The sequence below is a fragment of the Pectinophora gossypiella genome, chromosome 10 (genome assembly GCF_024362695.1).
Source record: "Pectinophora gossypiella chromosome 10, ilPecGoss1.1, whole genome shotgun sequence".
NCBI classification, from domain to species: Eukaryota; Metazoa; Arthropoda; class Insecta; order Lepidoptera; family Gelechiidae; genus Pectinophora; species Pectinophora gossypiella.
Genome location: NC_065413.1, coordinates 2,430,098 through 2,450,355, shown reverse-complemented (window position 1 = coordinate 2,450,355; position 20,258 = coordinate 2,430,098). Strand labels below are relative to the sequence as shown.

General features: G+C 36.8%; 2 protein-coding genes across 5 annotated transcripts in view; one reads left to right on the top strand and one right to left on the bottom strand.

Moving 5' to 3' along the window:
• The first annotated feature begins 11,000 nt into the window (after positions 1-11,000).
• Positions 11,001-13,486, top strand: LOC126370367 (kunitz-type U19-barytoxin-Tl1a-like). Its single transcript, XM_050015204.1, has 4 exons — positions 11,001-11,163; positions 11,696-11,884; positions 12,359-12,513; positions 13,256-13,486. Exons 1-4 carry the CDS (start codon positions 11,028-11,030, stop codon positions 13,484-13,486), a joined length of 711 nt encoding a protein of 236 aa, XP_049871161.1. The 5' UTR covers positions 11,001-11,027.
• A 406-nt stretch (positions 13,487-13,892) lies between these two features.
• The window catches only part of LOC126370255 (transmembrane protein 135-like), a 41,523-nt gene continuing 35,157 nt past the window's right edge, over positions 13,893-20,258 (bottom strand). For all 4 annotated transcript variants that reach the window (XM_050015075.1, XM_050015074.1, XM_050015073.1 and 1 more), the window contains exons 8-10: positions 19,382-19,522; positions 14,794-14,960; positions 13,893-14,079 (exon numbers count right to left, since the gene is read on the bottom strand). In XM_050015075.1, coding sequence (XP_049871032.1) covers positions 14,028-14,079; positions 14,794-14,960; positions 19,382-19,522 — 360 coding nt within the window. In that variant the 3' untranslated portion in view covers positions 13,893-14,027. The remainder of the gene's footprint in view (positions 14,080-14,793; positions 14,961-19,381; positions 19,523-20,258) is intronic.

Below are 20,258 nucleotides of genomic sequence, written 5' to 3'. Positions count from 1 at the left end.
CTTGGCCCTTCCAATCTCTTTCTTCTATAAAGAGAAAATTTTTAAATCGAAAAAAATCTGACTTGGACGGGCCTTGAAACCGCAGCTCTCGTCAAGCCGCGACGAGCGTGTTAATTATTACATCACCGGGTCCTCCTCCGGGTCTTTTTCTTCTATTCCGTGGTAAAAAACGACTGAAGAGGTACATTTTCATTATAAAAGCCTCAAGTAATATCGCACACTACCTACATATAACCATCTCCCGCTGTAATGAAAACCCAAGATTCTCTATTCTCCACAGCTAAGCTCTCGGGAACAAATAGCAAAGACTAATTGTCTCCTGCGACTCCCGTCGTCGTTCGCAAATGAGCAGAAAATTATAAGCGCAGTGCAATTAGAACGCGCTAGAAAAATCAAATTAAAACCTCTAATGAACAAACATAGTTCGCTCGCGACTCCCCGCCAGACGCACAGAGTAGTGAAACGTTCCAAAAGATGATCATAACATAGATTTTAAAGCACTGGGCCTTTATCTGTTTGCTTAAAGGTTGTCGAATGGCCTTCTCATGACAGGTGCTGGTGTATGGGCTATAAGATGATCAATGATACTCGTAAGGTCATATAAGATTCACAATCTATTCCTAATTTAGAACGTATTAAAAAACAACCAATAATCAAGTGTTAGGTAGCGGATATACAAGTTTCACCGCCAATCGCGTCAGTGCGCAGTATTTTTTTACGTGACTTAGTGTACCTTCTTGGCGCTACGGGCTCTCACCCAGTACAAAATTTAAAACAAACAACCTAGTCCTAAGACGTCGTCTGAGAGAATTATATCTGAAATAATTAATCGGACCTACTGAGTCGATAGTGATAAGCGCTGAATTATGAATCGTCAACCACGTCGGCGGAGTCAGCAGGATCGTGTGAAAATCGTCAAAGCAAATTTGTTTGAGCGCAAAAATGTCTGCGATCTCTGTTTAAAACTAATCTGTGACACTCACTCTCGTCTGCTGTCGCATAGCTCGCTCCTGCAGGTTTCCTCCCACACAGTTATTGTACTGTACCTAAGAGTTTTATTCTCTAAGCATTCTAGGTCAGTGGTTTCTTTGCCTATTGTTTTATCATTGCTTTTCAGTAAGCTTGGGAGCTTGAGTTTTAAGTACGAGTTTAGTTGCTGTTGATTTTGGTTGTCAGGTTACTCGGGTGGAATGAAGTGTGTTATTTTCAATAGGTATTTCGTTTATGTTATAAACAGAAGCATGATTATAGGAAACTTGGTAAATGTAATGTCGTGTAGTGGTCGAGCGTTGGATCCACGATCTGGAGACATATCACAAAAATCATTTTGTGATTCCCAGTTTGGTTAGTTCGGTTTGGTTTGGTTTGTAACCAGGGTTGATAGGGTTGGTAATCCCACACGATAGAAGAGGATATTACAGGCTGTTCACCTGATTATCCGAAAGTAAGATAATCCGTGCCCCAGAGGACCTACTTATCGTGATAAGCTGTCGGTTCCGGCTACAATTTTTTAAGTGAGTATGTAGTCGTTACATCCCAAGTAGCAATCAAGAATTGTGATTAAGTCATATATGTCTAAACTTTAGCTAAAGTGAGATTTATCCAAATCAAATAGGACTTATTAGGACTTCATAAATTCATTTCCTTCTTTAATACTATATAGTTTTCAACAAATCCTACTTTAGATAATTTAGAATACACAAAACCAAGTTAAGTATTCACAAAACTATTTAGTCTTATCTCAGCCTACTGTTAAGTCTACAAGTATTCTTTTACTTTACTCAGATTATTTAAAGGCTCACTTAACACTAAATTGATTTAGTGAAGTATCAGTTTAGTCTTGTAAAGTAAAAATTGATTGCCTAGATATACTTAAGGCAATTTTTATTATTTCTTGCTCCTATACAAGACTGTTTTATTCGTTTTTGACTACAATAAGTAAAACATAAGAAAAGTCTATTCAATGGACGATAAAATCGAAATAGAAGCAAGCAGAAAGATGGATGAAGTCCAAATAATAAAAGGATCTGGTGGTTTTCGAAGGCAGAATATTAAATACAGAAAATTAACCTGTGATAATGCATATCCCACTGTTTATGTTAGCGATGCGATATCTTCTTCATTGCCATCATTTTTTTTATATCGATTGGTATAACACAATCATTTAATTTTGGCAAAAAATCGTAAGTTCCTGTTTTTCAAATCCGATCCAGCGTGTGGCGGCCCAGGTACCTACCTACGTCTCGCACAAATCTTCTCAAAAATGACTAAGCTAGTCTAACCTAGTCTAAGCGCACGGTAACACTACACCATGAAAAATCGAGTTTTATATTAAAACCTGCTAAGTTCAAATATAAAATTAGGTACCTATAGTCTAATCTATACTTATAATAAATCTGTAGAGAGGTCAATTCTGTACATTAAATATTTTTTCAAAATAACTATCAGGGGGTGATAAGTGATCGATACTGATGCCAAAAATGCAATCAGTAAAATTTTTGTCTGTCTGTCTGTCTGTCTGTCTGTCTGTATGTTCCTTATAGAAACAAAAACTACTGGACGGATTTTAATGAAACTTGGTACAATTATTCTTCACACTCCTGGACAGGTAATAGTATACTTTTCATCACGCTACAATCAATAGGAGCAGAGTAGTGAAGGGAAATCCTTTTGTATGAAAAATCTAAACCACTCAAGTTAGACGTTTGAAATTTGGCATGCAGGTACCTTAGATATCGTAGAGGTGCACTAAGAAAGGAATTCCCGAAATTCCTACGGGAACGGGAATTAGCGGGAAAATTCTTTTGTATGAAAAATCTAAACCACTCAAGTTAGACGTTTGAAATTTGGCATGCAGGTACCTTAGATACCGTAGACTTGCACTAATAAAGGAATTCCCGAAATTCCCACGGGAACGGGAATTAGCGGAAAAATCCTTTTGTATGAAAAATCTAAACCACTCAAGTTAGATGTTTGAAATTTGTCATGCAAGTACCTTAGATACCGTAGAGGTGTACTAAGAAAGGCATTCCCGAAATTCCCACGGGAACGGGAATTAGCGGGAAAATCCTTTTGTATGAAAAATCTAAACCACTCAAGTTAGACGTTTGAAATTTGTCATGCAGGTACCTTAGGTACCGTGGAGGTGCACTAAGAAAGGAATTCCCGAAATTCCCACGGGAACGGGAATTAGCGGGAAAATCCTTTTGTATGAAAAATCTAAACCACTCAAGTTAGACGTTTGAAATTTGGCATGCAGGTACCTTAGATACCGTAGAGGTGCACTAAGAAAGGAATTCCCGAAATTCCCACGGGAACGGGAATTAGCGGAAAAATCCTTTTGTATGAAAAATCTAAACCATTCAAGTTAGATGTTTGAAATTTGTCATGCAAGTACCTTAGATACCGTAGAGGTGTACTAAGAAAGGAATTCCCGAAATTCCCACGGGAACGGGAATTAGCGGAAAAATCCTTTTGTATGAAAAATCTAAACCACTCAAGTTAGACGTTTGAAATTTGGCATGCAGATACCTTAGGTACCGTAGAGGTGCACTAAGAAAGGAATTCCCGAAATTCCCACGGGAACGGGAATTAGCGGGAAAATCCTTTTGTATGAAAAATCTAAACCATTCAAGTTAGATGTTTGAAATTTGTCATGCAAGTACCTTAGATACCGTAGAGGTGTACTAAGACAGGAATTCCCGAAATTCCCACGGGAACGGGAATTAGCGGAAAAATCCTTTTGTATGAAAAATCTAAACCATTCAAGTTAGATGTTTGAAATTTGTCATGCAAGTACCTTAGATACCGTAGAGGTGTACTAAGAAAGGAATTCCCGAAATTCCCACGGGAACGGGAATTAGCGGAAAAATACTTTTGTATGAAAAATCTAAACCACTCAAGTTAGACGTTTGAAATTTGGCATGCAGATACCTTAGGTACCGTAGAGGTGCATTAAGAAAGGAATTCCCGAAATTCCCACGGGAACGGGAATTAGCGGGAAAATCCTTTTGTATGAAAAATCTAAACCACTCAAGTTAGACGTTTGAAATTTGGCATGCAGGTACTTTAGTAAACTTAAAGCTTAGTTGCAACAGGATATTACAAAATTCTCACGGGAACGGTAGTTAGCGGGAAAAAACATTTGTATGAAAAAATCAAATCTAAATAAAAGGAGAAACTGACAGACTCAGTGACTGACACATCAACGCATAGCCTGAACGGCTAAACGTAGGCATTTGAAATTTGGAAGGAACATAGCTTAGATACCGTAGAGGTGTACTAAGAAAGGCATTCCCGAAATTCCCACGGGAACGGGAATTAGCGGGAAAATCCTTTTGTATGAAAAATCTAAACCGCTTAAGTTAGACGCTTGAAATTTGGCATGCAGGTACCTTAGTTAACTTAAAGCTTATTTGCAACAGGATATTGCAAAATTCCCACGGAAACGGGAGTTAGCGGGAAAAAAACATTTGTATGAAAAAATCTAAACTGCATAAGTTAGATGCTTGAAATTTGATATGCACTCCCACACACACAAAGATCTCTCTCTTATATAACACGCCACGCGGACGAAGTCGCGGGCAAAAGCTAGTAATAAATAAATCCAATCAAAAACATAAATGTGAAATGAGAGCCAAGTTCAATATTATGCAATGCTTTGGTTGTTGACTTCAACGACAAAAGAAGTGAGATGTAAATGGGTGCCAACTGCCAAGTTCAATGGTCAGTCCTGAAATTTATTTATAAGTAACAGTATAACATATCATAATTATCTTCTTATAACATAAGATAATATATTGTAGCCTAAGGTCTGTCTTATTGTAGGTAAGTACATATCTTCGTAACGCGTGGGTCCTTTTAAAAGGACAAATTCAAAACTAAAAGTCGACTTTATAGGTATAAAACATTTGAATACCTATTAAACTCGTTTAAGATTCACGTTAAGTTAAAAAAAATAATAATATGCCAGTAAAATGGATGAGAGTTGTGTTGTATCGTGGGCGAAAAGCTGACATCCTATCACCGCTAAACACATGTTCCAACTTGCTTACCTACCCTTAAAGTACTTGTCGAATGTGGCATCAAGTGGTTTTATGATCACTTAGTGCTCTGCCTACCCCGATAGGGCATATAGGCGTGATTGTATGTTATGTTAAGTTAATCTACATACCTACCACAAAAAGACCGGCTGTCATGAGTTTTGATTACTTACTGATTCTTACATCTATAGTTAGGTACAGGCACTAATTAGGTATTTATGTTAAGCGTTCATGATAGAATCTAATTATTAAAAAGTTGCCAGATTTTTTATTTTTTCCTTTATATTCATCTAATTACCTATCTGCATACCAAATTTTAACTCTCTAGGTCATCTGGAACTGGGTTAGAGTTTTGATAAAAATGAGTCAGTCAGTCAGTCAATGATAAAAATGAGGATTTTGGACATTAATATCTAAATAACCGTTTGAGATAAGCTTATGAAATTTAGAACACTTATATGTATCTCACAAGTCTCAATATATGAGCCAAATTTGATACGTTTATGTGAAATAGTTTTTGATTTATGAGGGGGTCAAAAGTGGCTCCAAATGGTTCGTGTAATAATACACACGGTGCGGCTCGCCAGTTCTATTTCTTGAACTTGGCTTGACACGCTACCGCGTGTCTAGATACTTTTCTTTCTTCTTTCATTCTTTCTTTTAATAATTTTAAAAATGTACCTATTTTTAACTAAGCTTTATTCACAATCATAAACAAAACATATCTATTTTAAGTTTTGTGTATGGTTAAATGCATTTAAAGTGGGCATTAGATTCGATTCCTTTATTTTTTTAGCTTGATAAAGACATCGGGAATTTGGCCGCCTTTTTTAACAATAATGTTTTAGGTGGGATTAGAAACTAACGCGCACACACACGACGTTAATAAAATTGCAAGGGTTCTTCGTATATACAATATTCAACGGATACTCGTTAATTTTTGCAATAATCACATTGTTTCCGTTGGCAGTTAGAAGCGCGGTGATCGTACCTACTTTGCGTCAGCGAACCATGTAGGTACCTATGAGAATGTATGCGCGGAGACTCATTAGCAAATTGAGTTTATGTTTGTTAGTTCCAATTGTGATAAATATTAAATAATTAAGTAAATCACATTCCTATCCAAGTAGGAACTCAGCATAACAATATTTTTTTATCTTCCACGAGTCGAAAAACTTACCTCTCAAACAAACATACTTTCCATAGGTTTTAAGCTTGTTCGATTTTAATTGTTACTTGTTACATAGATGATTCTGGCACAGAATAAACAAACATGATTTTACGACATTACTTTACTAAATCAAAATAGAGGATCACTTTAGATATAAGAGTTTTAAGTAGGAATTCACTAAATACTTTTTGTCTTAAGTTGGTATACTCCTAGACAATTGAAGTAAAATTTATCTTAACTAGTACTTGATGAAGTGCAACTTGACTTTACTTTTCTAAACTGATTCTTACGAAATCAATTGTTTCTAAAGTCTTACTTCATTTAGAAAAATATTACTTAACGCCATTTTGCACTTACAGGAAGAAACATGTAATATTTTTTGACAATATTATCGTCAAAAACTGAAGTAAATTAATATATATTTCTGTTGTAGTAACAATTACTGCGTTCAGCTGTCACATATTAATAGAAAATGAATTTCTCTATACTATATGTCACCATTTTTTTTATTTGCTAAATAATCAATCCAAATTTTATTATTATTTTTCTGGTATATTAAAGGCCCTTCTGTTTTTTAACACTTTCTATCGATTTTACACGAGAAACAATCATGCGTTTATAATTTCCTGTATGTGAAACGGCAGAATAACCTTTTGTTAAAACAACTTAACCAATATTTTAGACGCCATTTTCTTACAGACTTCATTTCTTGTGTTAATATAAATGTTCGCCATTATATTCTAAAATAAAGACGCGTGAAGTAAAAATCGTTTTAGTATGACCTGAAGTTTTACTTCGTTAAGTTACAATTGACTCAGTGCAATTCAATCCTATAGTCTTAACTAAGTATTGTAGATATCTTCAAGTATACATTCTTGGTATTAAGTGATACTACAAGAATTCTAAGTTTAGAATATGCAAGAACATTGTCTAAAGTAGGGTTTAAGTCTGACTTAGCGTTGTCTTAAGTCTGTCTTGTATAAGAGTTAAAGTATGTGCCCACTTTTACTAAACTGTATCTTCAAGATATCTTGAGGGATATCTTGGAGACCTATAAGACTTATCCAAGACAAGGGTTTGATTTAGTCTACTTGCCTTCAAGATATCTACAATTCTCTTTTAAGACAATCGGTTGCTACTTGGGATGGGCCATCTCAGGTGCCTTTATTGGCTCGGTAGTAACTCTGACATCAGGGTTGTTGAGGTCGATCATTTTACATCCCATATTAGAGAAGAGTTACACTACCTAACAGTGATGAGTCATACTGCATAAAAAAAAGCGCAAAGAAGTAAAAACAGCTTTCTTACCTAGCATTTAGGTAGATAGGTTCAGAGCACCAGAAAGAACAATTTGAAAAAAGCTGCCAATGTCTTTAATATTATAGACTTTCTTCAACAGAAATATTCCCGGGAACACCACCTAGCTGCTCCCTAACCATAACACGGCAAACAAAATAACGAAGTTGCAAGTAAACATTTCACTTATAAAACACAGACGGTATTCGTTCTTTACAATAAACCAGCTGCCAATCCTTCCAGTTGACTGGATAAATCGCTCCACTATTGTATGTGCAGTCCCGCTTTACCGGTACCGTGATTTAAAGTCCGGAATCTAGTAGGTACCGGATTTTTCAAGGAGCAACTTGGATAATGTATTTTTGTCCTACCTATTACTTGTATAGCATCAGTTGGATTTCGAACTTACTTTGTCTACATATTTATATTATATTGTGATGCAATAGTAACAATAATTATACTCGCTCCTTGTTCGAGACGGTTTACAGTGTAGTCTACGTCTTATGTAAGTAATACTTACGAGTAGCAGTATGTGGTGAGTGAGTGAGTGATATTGTGTCAAGCATCGACAAGGGTAAATGTGTAGGGTGTCCAATTAAAATCTTTCATGGACACTGATTACCGGTCATTGACCCTTCGTTCATAATAGTAACAATTGGAATCCGTGCAATACGTGTAGACATTGTGACCCTGAAAGTGTTAATCTCCAAACTCCCCTATTCAGATATTCTCTGTAATAACTACGCTCATTTAAATGAGCTCCATCGTCCTCATTTAATTCCACTGTTCAGGAATTCCAAAGACACAATCCTACATCTGAACTTAGAACTGAACATCTCAACGCTACGTCAGCACGTGCTAATCCATTTAACAATTCTTAAACAAAACTTGCTCAACGTTTCCAAAGTACAACTACATACTCCAACTTCCTACTAACAGTGGAAACCACAATTAACAATGCAAATTCAGCCCAGTGCGAAAGCTGTTCTGAATTTCATACTACGAATACATATGGTAATTGAGTTTAGCGTAAGAAAAACGCCATAGAATAGAATTTAAGCAGGCAACTCGTTAAGATTTCGCGGCCCAACTTGGCTCCGACTGAGAATGCCTCAGTTGGTGTTGGGGACAGAGGCGGAGTCAGGCCGCGGCCATTTGAAGTCATCATCAACACAAAAATAAAAAGAAATTCTGTCCTGTGTAATTTCGGGAGCATTCGAATTTTGAATACACCGGGAGGAAATATCCTCAAGAAATGCGTTTCCGATGTGACCAAACCTAACCTGTATTCGGTTGGTTTTCTCCTCGCGGGTTGAAAGGTCACCTGTCTGACCTTCTATAAACAACTGGAACTTTCAAATTTTTAGGTTAGGCAAACCGAGCCATGTGAAAAACGGAATAATGCTAGAAGATGCTGATGCTGGAGATGCTGGAAGATGATGATGAAATTTATGAATGTGGGTTTCCTCACGATGTTTTCCTTCACTGCTTTGCACGTGATAAACATTTATTTTATCATCCAAACATGAAACCCGTGGTGGGATCCGACCCTGCGACCTCACAGTCAAGCGTTCTTCCATCTGGACTACCACGGCTCCTATCTTGTATCCATCTCTCTCCCTCTTTCTTTATTTAAGAGCTGCGCTCTTGTCGGTGGAGTAATCGCCATTCCTCTCTTCTTCCCGCCAAATCCTTCACCTCCTGATACGACACGACCTGCACCTTTTCTTTTTCTTTGTATCCATCTCATAGCCATTTATTTATTCTATGTGCCTCATTACTAGTTGCAGCTCTGTCAATCTGACTCTCATTTGCGCCCCTAGTTTGGGAGTTCGTTAGTATTTTGCCTCGGATGTCTTAATTTATGGAGGGATCTCAAAGAACGTCTGTTAGTTGTGATTTGCAAAACTAGTTTTACAATGCAAATTATTAAAGTCGTTTTTGTTTTCGTAATTTTATCATATTTGACGTTGCTCCTGTGGTTTTGCTGATGACGGTTGTAAATATACTCGTAAATAAAAATATACTACAAATTAAAGTGTTTAAATACAAAAAGCCTTTAAATTATAACTTAAGCTGCTGTTCAGCTACTTAAAGTGTTTTCACAACGACTTGTTTATATAAGTAAAACAGGGTGGTATTACTAAACTAATCTCAGTTGAGACTGCCCTCAATACAATGCCTAAGTCCCTGATTTAATATAAGAACTGTCACATTGACATGATCTTGAGGGCAGTCTCGAAGCTGAGATTAGTTTATTGATACCACTCTAATTTCAATTTGAATAATATTTATGTATTCAAATTATTACCATAGTTTTCATTTTTTAAATTATAATTGTTTTTATTTAAAAATATTTCTTACTCCAACAAAACATAAATAGATATAGGCACTAGAAAACTTCTTTAAAAAAAAAATCGTAATGGAAATATTTTTTACGTTATTACATACATGCGTAAGCAGAGACTATAGAATTCCATTTGCTTCGATCCTGAAACACTTCTCTTGCTTCCTTCACATTCATCAATCGTTTCACACACGCACGCTGGTTCAGAATAGATTCTGCTAAACTTATTCTAAGGACATCTCCAATTCGGTCAATGTACGTCCGTCTAGGTAGTTCTTCCTACATGTTACCACCAACCTTCGTTTCATATACTGCTTTCGCAATCCTACTATCCTTCATCCGCTCTACGTGTCCAAACCAACTTAACATTCCCTTCTCAATCTTAGCCACTATATTTTCTTTTACACCACATTTTTCTCTTATCATTCTATCACTCAATTTATGTTATTGTAACAGAGAATTTTATAAGTTTCGGCTCCGTTTGAATTTTCAATTTTATGTTTACAACGTTATAAAAGAGTTAAGGTTACCTTACACTGTAGGATATTATTTATTTAGTGGTGGAAAAAAGTCTTAAAATGTACTCACCTTGCTGCTTATCAACAGAATTACATGAGGGATGAGAGGACAGAATACCAGGGTCGTGGCTCACACTGCGCCTAATAATAATAATATGTGACATCACAGGGTCCATATTTCGACATACAAAAAACATCAAAGTCAAAATTAAAATTAAACGTAGAGTAAGATATATTTATTGAGGACGTCTATCACCGCCACATAACTATAAAGACCAATATTTTATTTAAGTATTTTTATTTTGTTTTTGTTCTTTTTATGATTCTGTTACGTCATTTTGTGTAAGTTTAATCTTTTTTCCTGATATTTTTGTTTTGTTACTGTGGCATCCTCTAACAATAAAAACTTTCTTTATTTTTTTTCTAGATGAAATGAACGCCAAATTGTAGAAATGAACTAATTAGTTAATTAGTTGATGAAGTCAAAATGCTTTCTTAGCCTTTGTGGAAAAATAAAGTGTGCAACAAGACGATAAAACAATACAATATCGAATAAATTATATATAGCAGTTATAAAAAAAAATCGCTCACAAGCTCTTTTGAAACACATTCAGTGGAACGTAATGTAAAGAAGTATTTTACATGAATCGATAATGGATAAGATATTATATTTTTCTGTTTTCATGATACTTTTTAAACATGAATCATTGGCACAGAATAGGACTCGGAGACCATTAAATACCATACCACCTCCAGAAGTAACGAGAAAGCAACACCATGAACCCGAAGGTAAACCCAGTGTGTTTTTAATTACTTTAATTAAAATGGCCACATTATATCAATTCAAATAATAAGCAATAATTATGGATATTTGACAGTTGTTGAAAATGCGCACTTTATTTTATATGAGCAAAGTTTAATGTCAAATTTCAATATTGAGTTTTAGATTAATTGCTTCAAGGTGGCCCCTTTAGACCCCCTTAAAACTGTTCGAGGCGAATATAGTCACTTCATATCTGTAATCCAAACAAAGCCGCTAGATAGTGCATTTTATTTTTAACCGACTTCAAAAAGACGGTCTCAATTTGCCGGGATCTTTTGTTTTACTCCCATACATTGACGAAGCTCATGCCTTACTGCCAGTGTGACAAAACGCTGGCGCCACGCTAGCGCAGCACTAGTTACTGTTAGTTGTAGTCGTAACATGCCTATTGAAATGAAGGACACGCCACACTGCGGGCGTTTGTTGTCACACTAGCGTCCCGTCACGCCGGCTGTGTGACGAAATTTTAAATGGCAAGAGGTGTCTGCTTTGTTCCAGTCATTTCAAAGACTTGTTTGCTGAAACCAGATAAAGGTCCTTGTCGTGGAAATTTGAAAATGTTTTTCTTCGACCCTTCGGCCAAGAGTTGCGCCGTGTTTGAATGGGGCGGATGTCAGGGGAACGGGAACAGATTCGACACTTTAACAGAATGTACAAGCACCTGCTTATCTGGACAAGGATACAAGAGTAAATATCCGCCGTAAATAATATATTTATTACATTATACTATAATGCTGTTTGTACCTTTATTTACAAACAGCAGTAAATACGCATTGTTTCGCCGCAGTCGGGTAAAAAGTTATATTTGTTTTTGTATGAGCCGTGGTAGGCCAGTTGGTAGAAAACTTGCTTTTCAGTTTGAGGTCGCAGGTTCAAATCCAGCACAAGCCTAAACTTTTGTTTTCAAATTCATGTTTGGAACACGTGCTCAGCGGTGAAGGAAAACATCGTGAGGAAACCCACATTCCCGAGAATGCACTTTCGGAAGTAAGTGACCTAATCTGCGTTGGGCTGATTTTCCCTTCGCGGGTTGGAAGGTACGACAGACGTTGGAGTTGCTGCTGTAAAAAACCGGACCTGTCAATTCTTCAGGTTAAGTAAGCAGATCCTATAAAAAAACGAGATAATGCTAGTAAGAGGATTTTTTTTTTGTATAAAAAGGGGGTGCTCCAAAGTATTGCGGGTTATCTTTCGACTACGGCTGGTGTTTCGGTGCTGAACACAGATATTACTACGACCGCTTCTGGAAAGTCTGCAAGAAAACCATCTACTCAGGATGCGGTGGCAACAGGAATAACTTCTATAACAAGGAACAGGTAAATTATAGCGAGTTCTAAGGGTTTTGAACCAAAATGGTAAAAACGAACCTTTCGACCGTCGGTAAGAGGAAGTTCTTCCGGTGAAAAAGCTCCCTCCCCCCAACTCCAAAGTTATTGAACGGAAACGTCTGATTTTTTTTTGACTAAACTTCTTTAACCTCCAGGTTTCTATACACAATAGTTGAACAACGAGGTTTGAATTATAAAAAGGCTTTGGGCCTTGTAGGCTCAATTATATTTTCAATAGGTACCTTCTTGATAACTGAACAATGGATTATTCCGCTTTTTAAGCAGCTAAATCCAGTCCAGTCTAATGGTTGAGCGCTGAGCTCACGATCTGGAGGTCCCGGGTTCGATTCCCGGTGGGGACGTATCACAAAAATTTCTTTGTGGTTCCTAGTTTGGTTAGGATATTACTGGTTGATCATCAGATTGTCCGAAAGTAAGATGATTCGTGCTTCGGAAGGCACGTTAAGTCGTTGGTCCCGGTTACTACTTACTGATGTAAGTAAGTAGCCGTTACATGAGCCACATCAGGGGCCTTTGGCGGCTCAATAGTGACCCTGACACCAGGGTTGATAAGGTTGGTAATCCACCTCACAACCCACACGATACAAAAAGATAGAGATGTGTAATTGTTAATGTAAGTAGTGGTATTACTTTACCATCAATTTAGATAGTGTTATGGCTGAGAAGGACCAGCGTATAGTCCTACCTAATGACACATTCTTTGTTATAGTGTCAACGTGTATGCAGCTTCGGTCTCCCACCGTTGGTCAAACCGAAGAAACGTGCCCAGAATGGTGTGTGGAAGGTGGTCATTGTCAACCCTGACCACGCTTCGACAAAACCAACTCCAGCTCCCACAACACTTGCACCTATAACGGAGCCCGAAACTACCACTGCAAGGACACGAAGAACCGATATTGGTGATTGCGGTGAAGTAACTAAAGTCGGCGGTTCGGGGTAGAAATAAATAAATCAAATAATCAACAAAACAAAACTTTTTTTTTTATTTTTTGACATCAATTTGTGATGAAACGACCCAAACAGAAAAGATCGGAATTTTGATTTGACGGTATTTGAACCCTCAGCTTTTTGTCAAGCTGATAATCCTGACCGGGACAGAGTTTTTCGATCTTTTTCCTTTTTGTTAGGCTAAAATGCAATAAAAACAAAACAAATTTAATCTTCCTTTAGTAAAGTTAAGGAAGATGCTTAGATGTTTTATTAAGGTTTGAAACGGTTTTATTTTTACCATTAAGTATTTTGTACACGTACCCGCCGCAAGATGACACATATAGGCACAAGAATCCGACTGGTTCTGAGAATATACGTATGGAAAGTCTATTAAAGTTTGAAATAAAAATATAAAAAACCATTTGAAAAAAATATGTATAATTAACCAACAATGCCACAATTACCTATAACAATATTAAACTAAATCAGTCACCATTTAAAACGTCGTGAAGAAACATTTAAAACCTTATGTTCCGACATAAGTTAATATTCTATGTCACTTTTTTGATCTCGTTCATCATATTTTCGTACAGCACTTTTGATCTGAAAAAAAAAAATAGGAACTTAATCATCACATCACTAATTTAAGAGCCACGCTCTTGTCGGTGCTCCATGCTACATTTTAGGCATGTGGATGCCCAGTTGGGTGCGAATCTCGGCTCAGGGCGTTGTCTGAGAGGAAAAATATTCGAAAGAATTAATCGACCCAGGCGGGTCGATAGCGATAAGCGCTGATTGAGGAAATCGTCGACCACGCCGGCGGGGTCGGTATCGGAGTCCTAAAGTGTTCAGTGTCGCGAGCTGATTGGCCGCCTCTATGGCTAGAGTAATCGGGTCGTCGGGATCGTATATTACGTCCTTTGGACGCCGATACTTTTCAGTACCGTCCTTAAGCGGGATGTATTCGGAAGCCGCAATTACCAGGGGATTTGGGTGGTGCGGAGCATAATCGAAAACACGTTTTGAAGCTAATTTGAGCCATTGGGCAATGGCAGACCTAGGTCAATGTGCAGATTTTCATTGCGATATACACCAATGATTTATTCATTTATCTTACTAAGTGCAGCTTTCATTAACATAGGCTCGTCCATTATAGATGGCGATACGGCTCACCACCTATCACATTGGTCCAACAGAAAGTCGGTAAGGTGCGTGTTCTTAGTTCATCTTACGATGGATGCACTTTTTTCTTCCCCAATTTGGATATAATGGTGAGATTATATTATTATTTTATGAAATTAAAATATGAGTACTTACACCCCATTACTGACAGTATCCATAAGATTGAACATGTAACTGGGGCACACTTCAGCATGTAAGAATCTGGCGTTGAAGAGGGTGCCCTGGCAGAAGCAGTACAGCAGTTCTGGTAATGGTATGCTCGTTGGCAGGATCTTCTTCTCGTACAGAATCGTGGAGTAAAGCTGGTGAAAGAAGATTATTGACCTTTATAACTTATGTAAAACAATTCCGTCAATTTATCCAATCAAAATCTAATCAGGATTTGAATTTGAATTTATTAGATTGTCAAGAAGCTGTGGGTTCAAGTACTGTCGGTGTCAGAATTTTCCGATCATTTATTTTTCTTTGGCTCGTGTCATCAAACATCAAGTCAATTCCAGAGAGGAATGAAACATTTGCTGTATGTGAATTATTGTACTGCTTGGCTCAGTCTAATGAGTAGCTTGTAGATTTAGCCTTACTACTAATTTAAAAGTCACGCTCTTATCCGTGTAACATTCTCCACTTTGGTCTAATAAAGGCCTATTCTTTCAGTTCCTTATAAGACACGAAGTACGCGTTTTCATTAATCTGCTTGATGTAAGCTCTTCTTGGTCTTCCCCTTCCTATCTTTCCTGATAACTTCCTTGTCTTATCAAGACAGGCAATTAATTAAGTTAAATAAAATCCTAGAAAATGTAAACAACATTAGATTTAGCCTATGACGTGTACAATTAAGGTGATGTGTTTCAGTCAGCTAGGTAACGCTGCGTCAGTAGATGGCGTTACTTCTGCAGTTTTCGTATTTTTTTCCATTTATTCGTTTAGTGTTGAGTTCTGACCCAGTGAAATGTTAGGTGGCGAAATCTTACATACATTATCTTTAAGTTAAGCTACAATTTTGAAGTATTTACTGAAGATATATTATCATATTGAAACATTGCATCAAAAGTTGGTGTCATTTCAATTTGTGTACAAACACGAAGCTGTCACACACACATGCGAACTAGGTTAGCTATTAAAAGAGATGCATAATTTGAAGTCTACTTCTAACTTCTAAATGGCGCATTTGGTAAAGCAGTAGGGTAAGGTGGTGCAAGAGTGCGCAGGCGATAAGAGTGCGCATATGGCTCTGTGCAAAAACTGAAAGATATTTGCTGCTAATTTCAATCATGTTTTGAACACCTACTATGCCGGTTTACGCTCCCCAAAAATAATCGCGATTGAGGGAAAACTGTGTCTCTCAGGTAAGCCCGAAGTTTTTTAATGTTTTTTATGTTAAATATCAACTATTTCAATGTGTGATTGTTTCAAAAAACAACCCACTACAAGTATTTGATTACAATTATTAAACAACCTAACCTGTCAACTTGCAGCTCGAAAGAAATAATTATAATCGCTGCGCAGAGATGGTGCTAGTAAAGTCATTACTGCGATTTGAGAAAAAATGTAAGAGTGCGCACTACGAGGATGTGTAAGATGGCGCGTGCGTACTCTTACACTACGGTGGATATTTTAGTGATTTCTAATTTTTATGCAATTTTTATTGACTTGCAGCATTACCAGAAGATAAAGGAAAACTGACCGACAAAATTGACCACTTTCGTTATTAGAAAGAAGAAGCTCGTAAACGCGTCAATGGAGGTGAAGTAAGAGATCGGTTGCTAAATCTCTTGGAATTGCGGTATCTACTAAGAAAGAGGTTGCTCAGAACTTCAATTGCAACCAAATCAGGAAGATATGATCTTACATTTCCGATAAAAGTAGAACAAAAAACCAAAAAAGCCTCGATTAGATTTTAAGACGCCTAAAAAGCCTAAGAATGCTCCCAAAATAAAAAAGTGGAAATCTGGAGGGTGCGACGTAATATATAAAAAACCTATTGATGAAGACTGGATTGAGTGATGAAAAATGTACAGCGTATACAGAGGCGTAGGAGCTTACATATATGTGACTTTTGCGTGGACAAATAAACTGCGCACTCTTATCCGTCTCATAGCGCACTCTTACACACACCTGAGTGTAAGAGTGCGCAAATCTCATTTTGTGATTTAATTGAAATACGTCCAAAGATAATTATTATAGATGAAAATAATATATTCCAAATAATAGTCTATTAGTTACTGTATAATATTTAATAGAGTTGATTTTCCTAATTGCTTTTGTTTTATTTTTAGAACTAATTGAACTTTAAGTGCGCACTCCTGCACCACCTTACCCTAGCCGCCATTCTTAAGGTTCACGGTTCAAACCCAACTGCATGTTTTAATTGTTTTTACTTTTTGTATTTTTTTTTACAATTGAATTTGGCGAACCCGTCTATTTGTTACGGAATTTTCAAAAAGTATCACTTTTACCAATAATATTATAATTAAGTATACAATAATTTACTTTGCACTAAAGTACCTTCCGTAATTTCCGTATTTTTTATTTTGTAAAATTCTAACAGGCATTAATCGCATCAGTGAACATGCGGCTAACTAAAAAACTACTGAACGGATTTTCATACGGTTTTCACCAATGAGTAGAGTGATTCATGGGCGTGCTTTAGGGTTTATAATTTATACAAGTATTTTTTTTGTATAAAATGGTTCAAAAATGATGATGAATGTCAAACATAATTATCGTTACAAATATAGCCGACTTGGAGCTTTCGGCGAAAACGCTGCCTGAGCCCATTGAGATATAACAAAACAACGTATGGTTGAATTGTTCCTTTTTTGTAGGTATACCGAAAAGTCCACAATATGTCATAATAATTATATTGTGTATAAAGAATTGTGTATATGTATTGTATGATTTTACAAATAATGATCACAGTACAGTAATAATAAGGTAGATTTTTCCTAAATTGCGTAGGTTCAAACTTTGTCGCATCGCGTTTGAAAGATGTAATAGCGCTTCAGGACGTCCCGCAAGCACGGCGCTGATGTCGCAGTATCCGCATATAATTATTATGACTTGTCATTTAGTTCCAATAAAATCCGCGGGGCTTCATACGTATGTCAGTGACAGCTGGTGATAGCATGCGGGACACTTAGCACCTAATCGAATTCTATGTTGTTTTCGCGCCCAGTCCAGACGACTCACAGCGCATTTCTGGACATATATTTACGCGTGGTGTTTATTGTTAGGTTAGTTAGTTCAGGTTAGGACGTCTTTTTATAACGAGGACGTTAAAAAAAGACGAGGCTGGGACGTATTGAAGTAGTATTTCCATATATACGCGGCCTGAAATGGGCTGTTTCGGGGACCTGAACTGGTTGCTGTCGAACTTATTATCACGTTTTCTTGATTAAAATTCATAAATAAGTCAAATAGAAAAAAGAAAAAAGATTTTATTTAGTTTTAGATCTGTCATGATGTCTGTGATGTTTGTTTATTATACATAAGAATTTCAAAATTTATCTTATTTTTTTTCCCAAAGGGCAAGGCAAAGGCAAACTATGCCCATACAGCCATGTGTTGTGTTTTTTTTTCTTGATGATGATTAATGAAATGATGAAACCTAAGCCCCCACCCTCGGAGCAGACTCCTACTCCGAACCCCAAACGAAGTAAGCGGCTTGTTGGCGCAAAGCGAAAATAGATAGGTACACTTTGTTTATTGAATATTCCGATTTAATAATACTATCGGGAATGTTTTCCGACTAATGTGATCATTAACCACAAAACACCACTTCGTATTGATTATTTAGATTATTCAATGAAGAAAGCAACCTTCCCGTTCCCGGTCCCGGGCCCGGCAAATGCAACAACTTCTTTTTTGATTTGGTTTTCCCCGAAGGGTAAGGCAAAGGGAACTATGCCCATACAGCCATTTCATTTTATGTATTGATTTTTTATTATAATATATGTCCTCTTTTAAAACACGGTATTTACCCATTATTTAAAAATGTTTAAATAATATACGTTATTACAAAAATATTTTTCCAATATTCCTTTTCTCAGATTGTAGTATTTTTATTTTTTTATTTATATTTATTCTCTTCATACAAAATCTCTTTATAAATTGTCACTGACATTCTATTACACTTGTCAAGTAGTCAAAGCCTTTAGAAAAAAAAAACTATCACGCACACAAACTAACATTGACACCTCTACACGCTCAGCAAATACACTGTAATCTGCACCACTACAAATGTAGAATTGATCAAAATTGAGGGTCTGAAATATGGTACTTCTCGTATTCGGACCCTAAATTTTTGTTAGTTTGCGAAAATAATACACCAAAATATTACTATTTATCGGTTTTATAACAATATTCCTCTATCCGTTTTCCTGTAGCACTGCATCAACTTTTGTATGGAAAACGAATCACCTTAATGAAGAAATATTCAAACAGTGTTTACAGTCTGATAAAATATGTTGCCAAGGTACAACTTGAAAACGATAAGAAGCCCTAGTAATCCCTAGTTTGTTAGGACATTGCAAGCTGATCGCCCGATTGTTCGAAAGTAAGATGCTCCGTGCTTTTAGGGCACTATTTACCTCAATAAGTATGTAGTCGTTACATGAGTCATGTCAGGTGCCTAAAGCAGTTTAACAGTAAACCTGACACCAGGGTTGAGATCGGTCATTGGTCTCACAACCCACATAAGAGAAGAAGAAGAATATACTCTTACCTTAAAAGCACCAGTCAACGCTGCTATAGATATTCCTAAACTGGGGCTAAATATGGATGACAATCCAGCAAGGTAACCAGCTGGTAACGCGTACAACGCAGAGTCGAAGCCCTTTTTACGGCACAAGTAGCATATCACAGCCTGCAATGGAAAGCGATAATAGTTATGAATTAAAACGCTTGATATCTATTTTATACAGTACATAATTTATAGATGAAAGGCTCTCATAAACTCACGCCCATGAGTACTAAAGTAATACCAAAAGTCATGGCTGACGCCACGGGGCGCGGCGCGCGACGCCAGCGCCGCGCACGTTCGGCGTTCGGCAGCCGGCCAGCGCTGGCGTCCCGTCGCCGCGGCGTCGTCGTCGCGTAGACGTCGCGCAGACGCTGGCATGACTACGACACTCGAAAGACGCTAGTATGGGGCGTTATTAATTGATAAAAAGTTGCAAAATCTATTAGTACGAAAAATGTTCTTCCTTAACGTACGTGTATATGGAATTTGGACTTTGACCGTTGTAAAGTCCCTTCTATTACTATGATAAATTATGATAATGGAAATGAATGCATGTAAACCATTGTATACAATGATAATTTAGTTTATTTATAGAGGACTACCAGTATTACTAAGTTGTTTATTTGGATCGGAATATTTCCTCGGTCAATGATATATTATGAAATTCTGATTACTAATAAAGAGATCTAAATGTGACAAAAAACGTCTTGTTTTTTTTCTATTTACTTAACTTATTTATGAGTTTTAATAATGAAAAACGTAATAATAAGTGCGACACGTTGTCACGTTTTTATTACGTCACACCATACTAGTTCATACAAATTCCATGGTAATTTCGTGTTTTGACGTTAAATAAAAA

Coding starts and splice junctions, on each gene's coding strand:
- LOC126370367 (XM_050015204.1), top strand. CDS start 11,028: ATGGATAAGATATTATATTTTTCTGTTTTCATGATACTTTTTAAACAT. Junction 11,885..12,358: donor ATCTGGACAAGGATACAAGA/GTAAATATCCGC, acceptor TTGTATAAAAAG/GGGGTGCTCCAAAGTATTGC. Junction 12,514..13,255: donor ACTTCTATAACAAGGAACAG/GTAAATTATAGC, acceptor TCTTTGTTATAG/TGTCAACGTGTATGCAGCTT.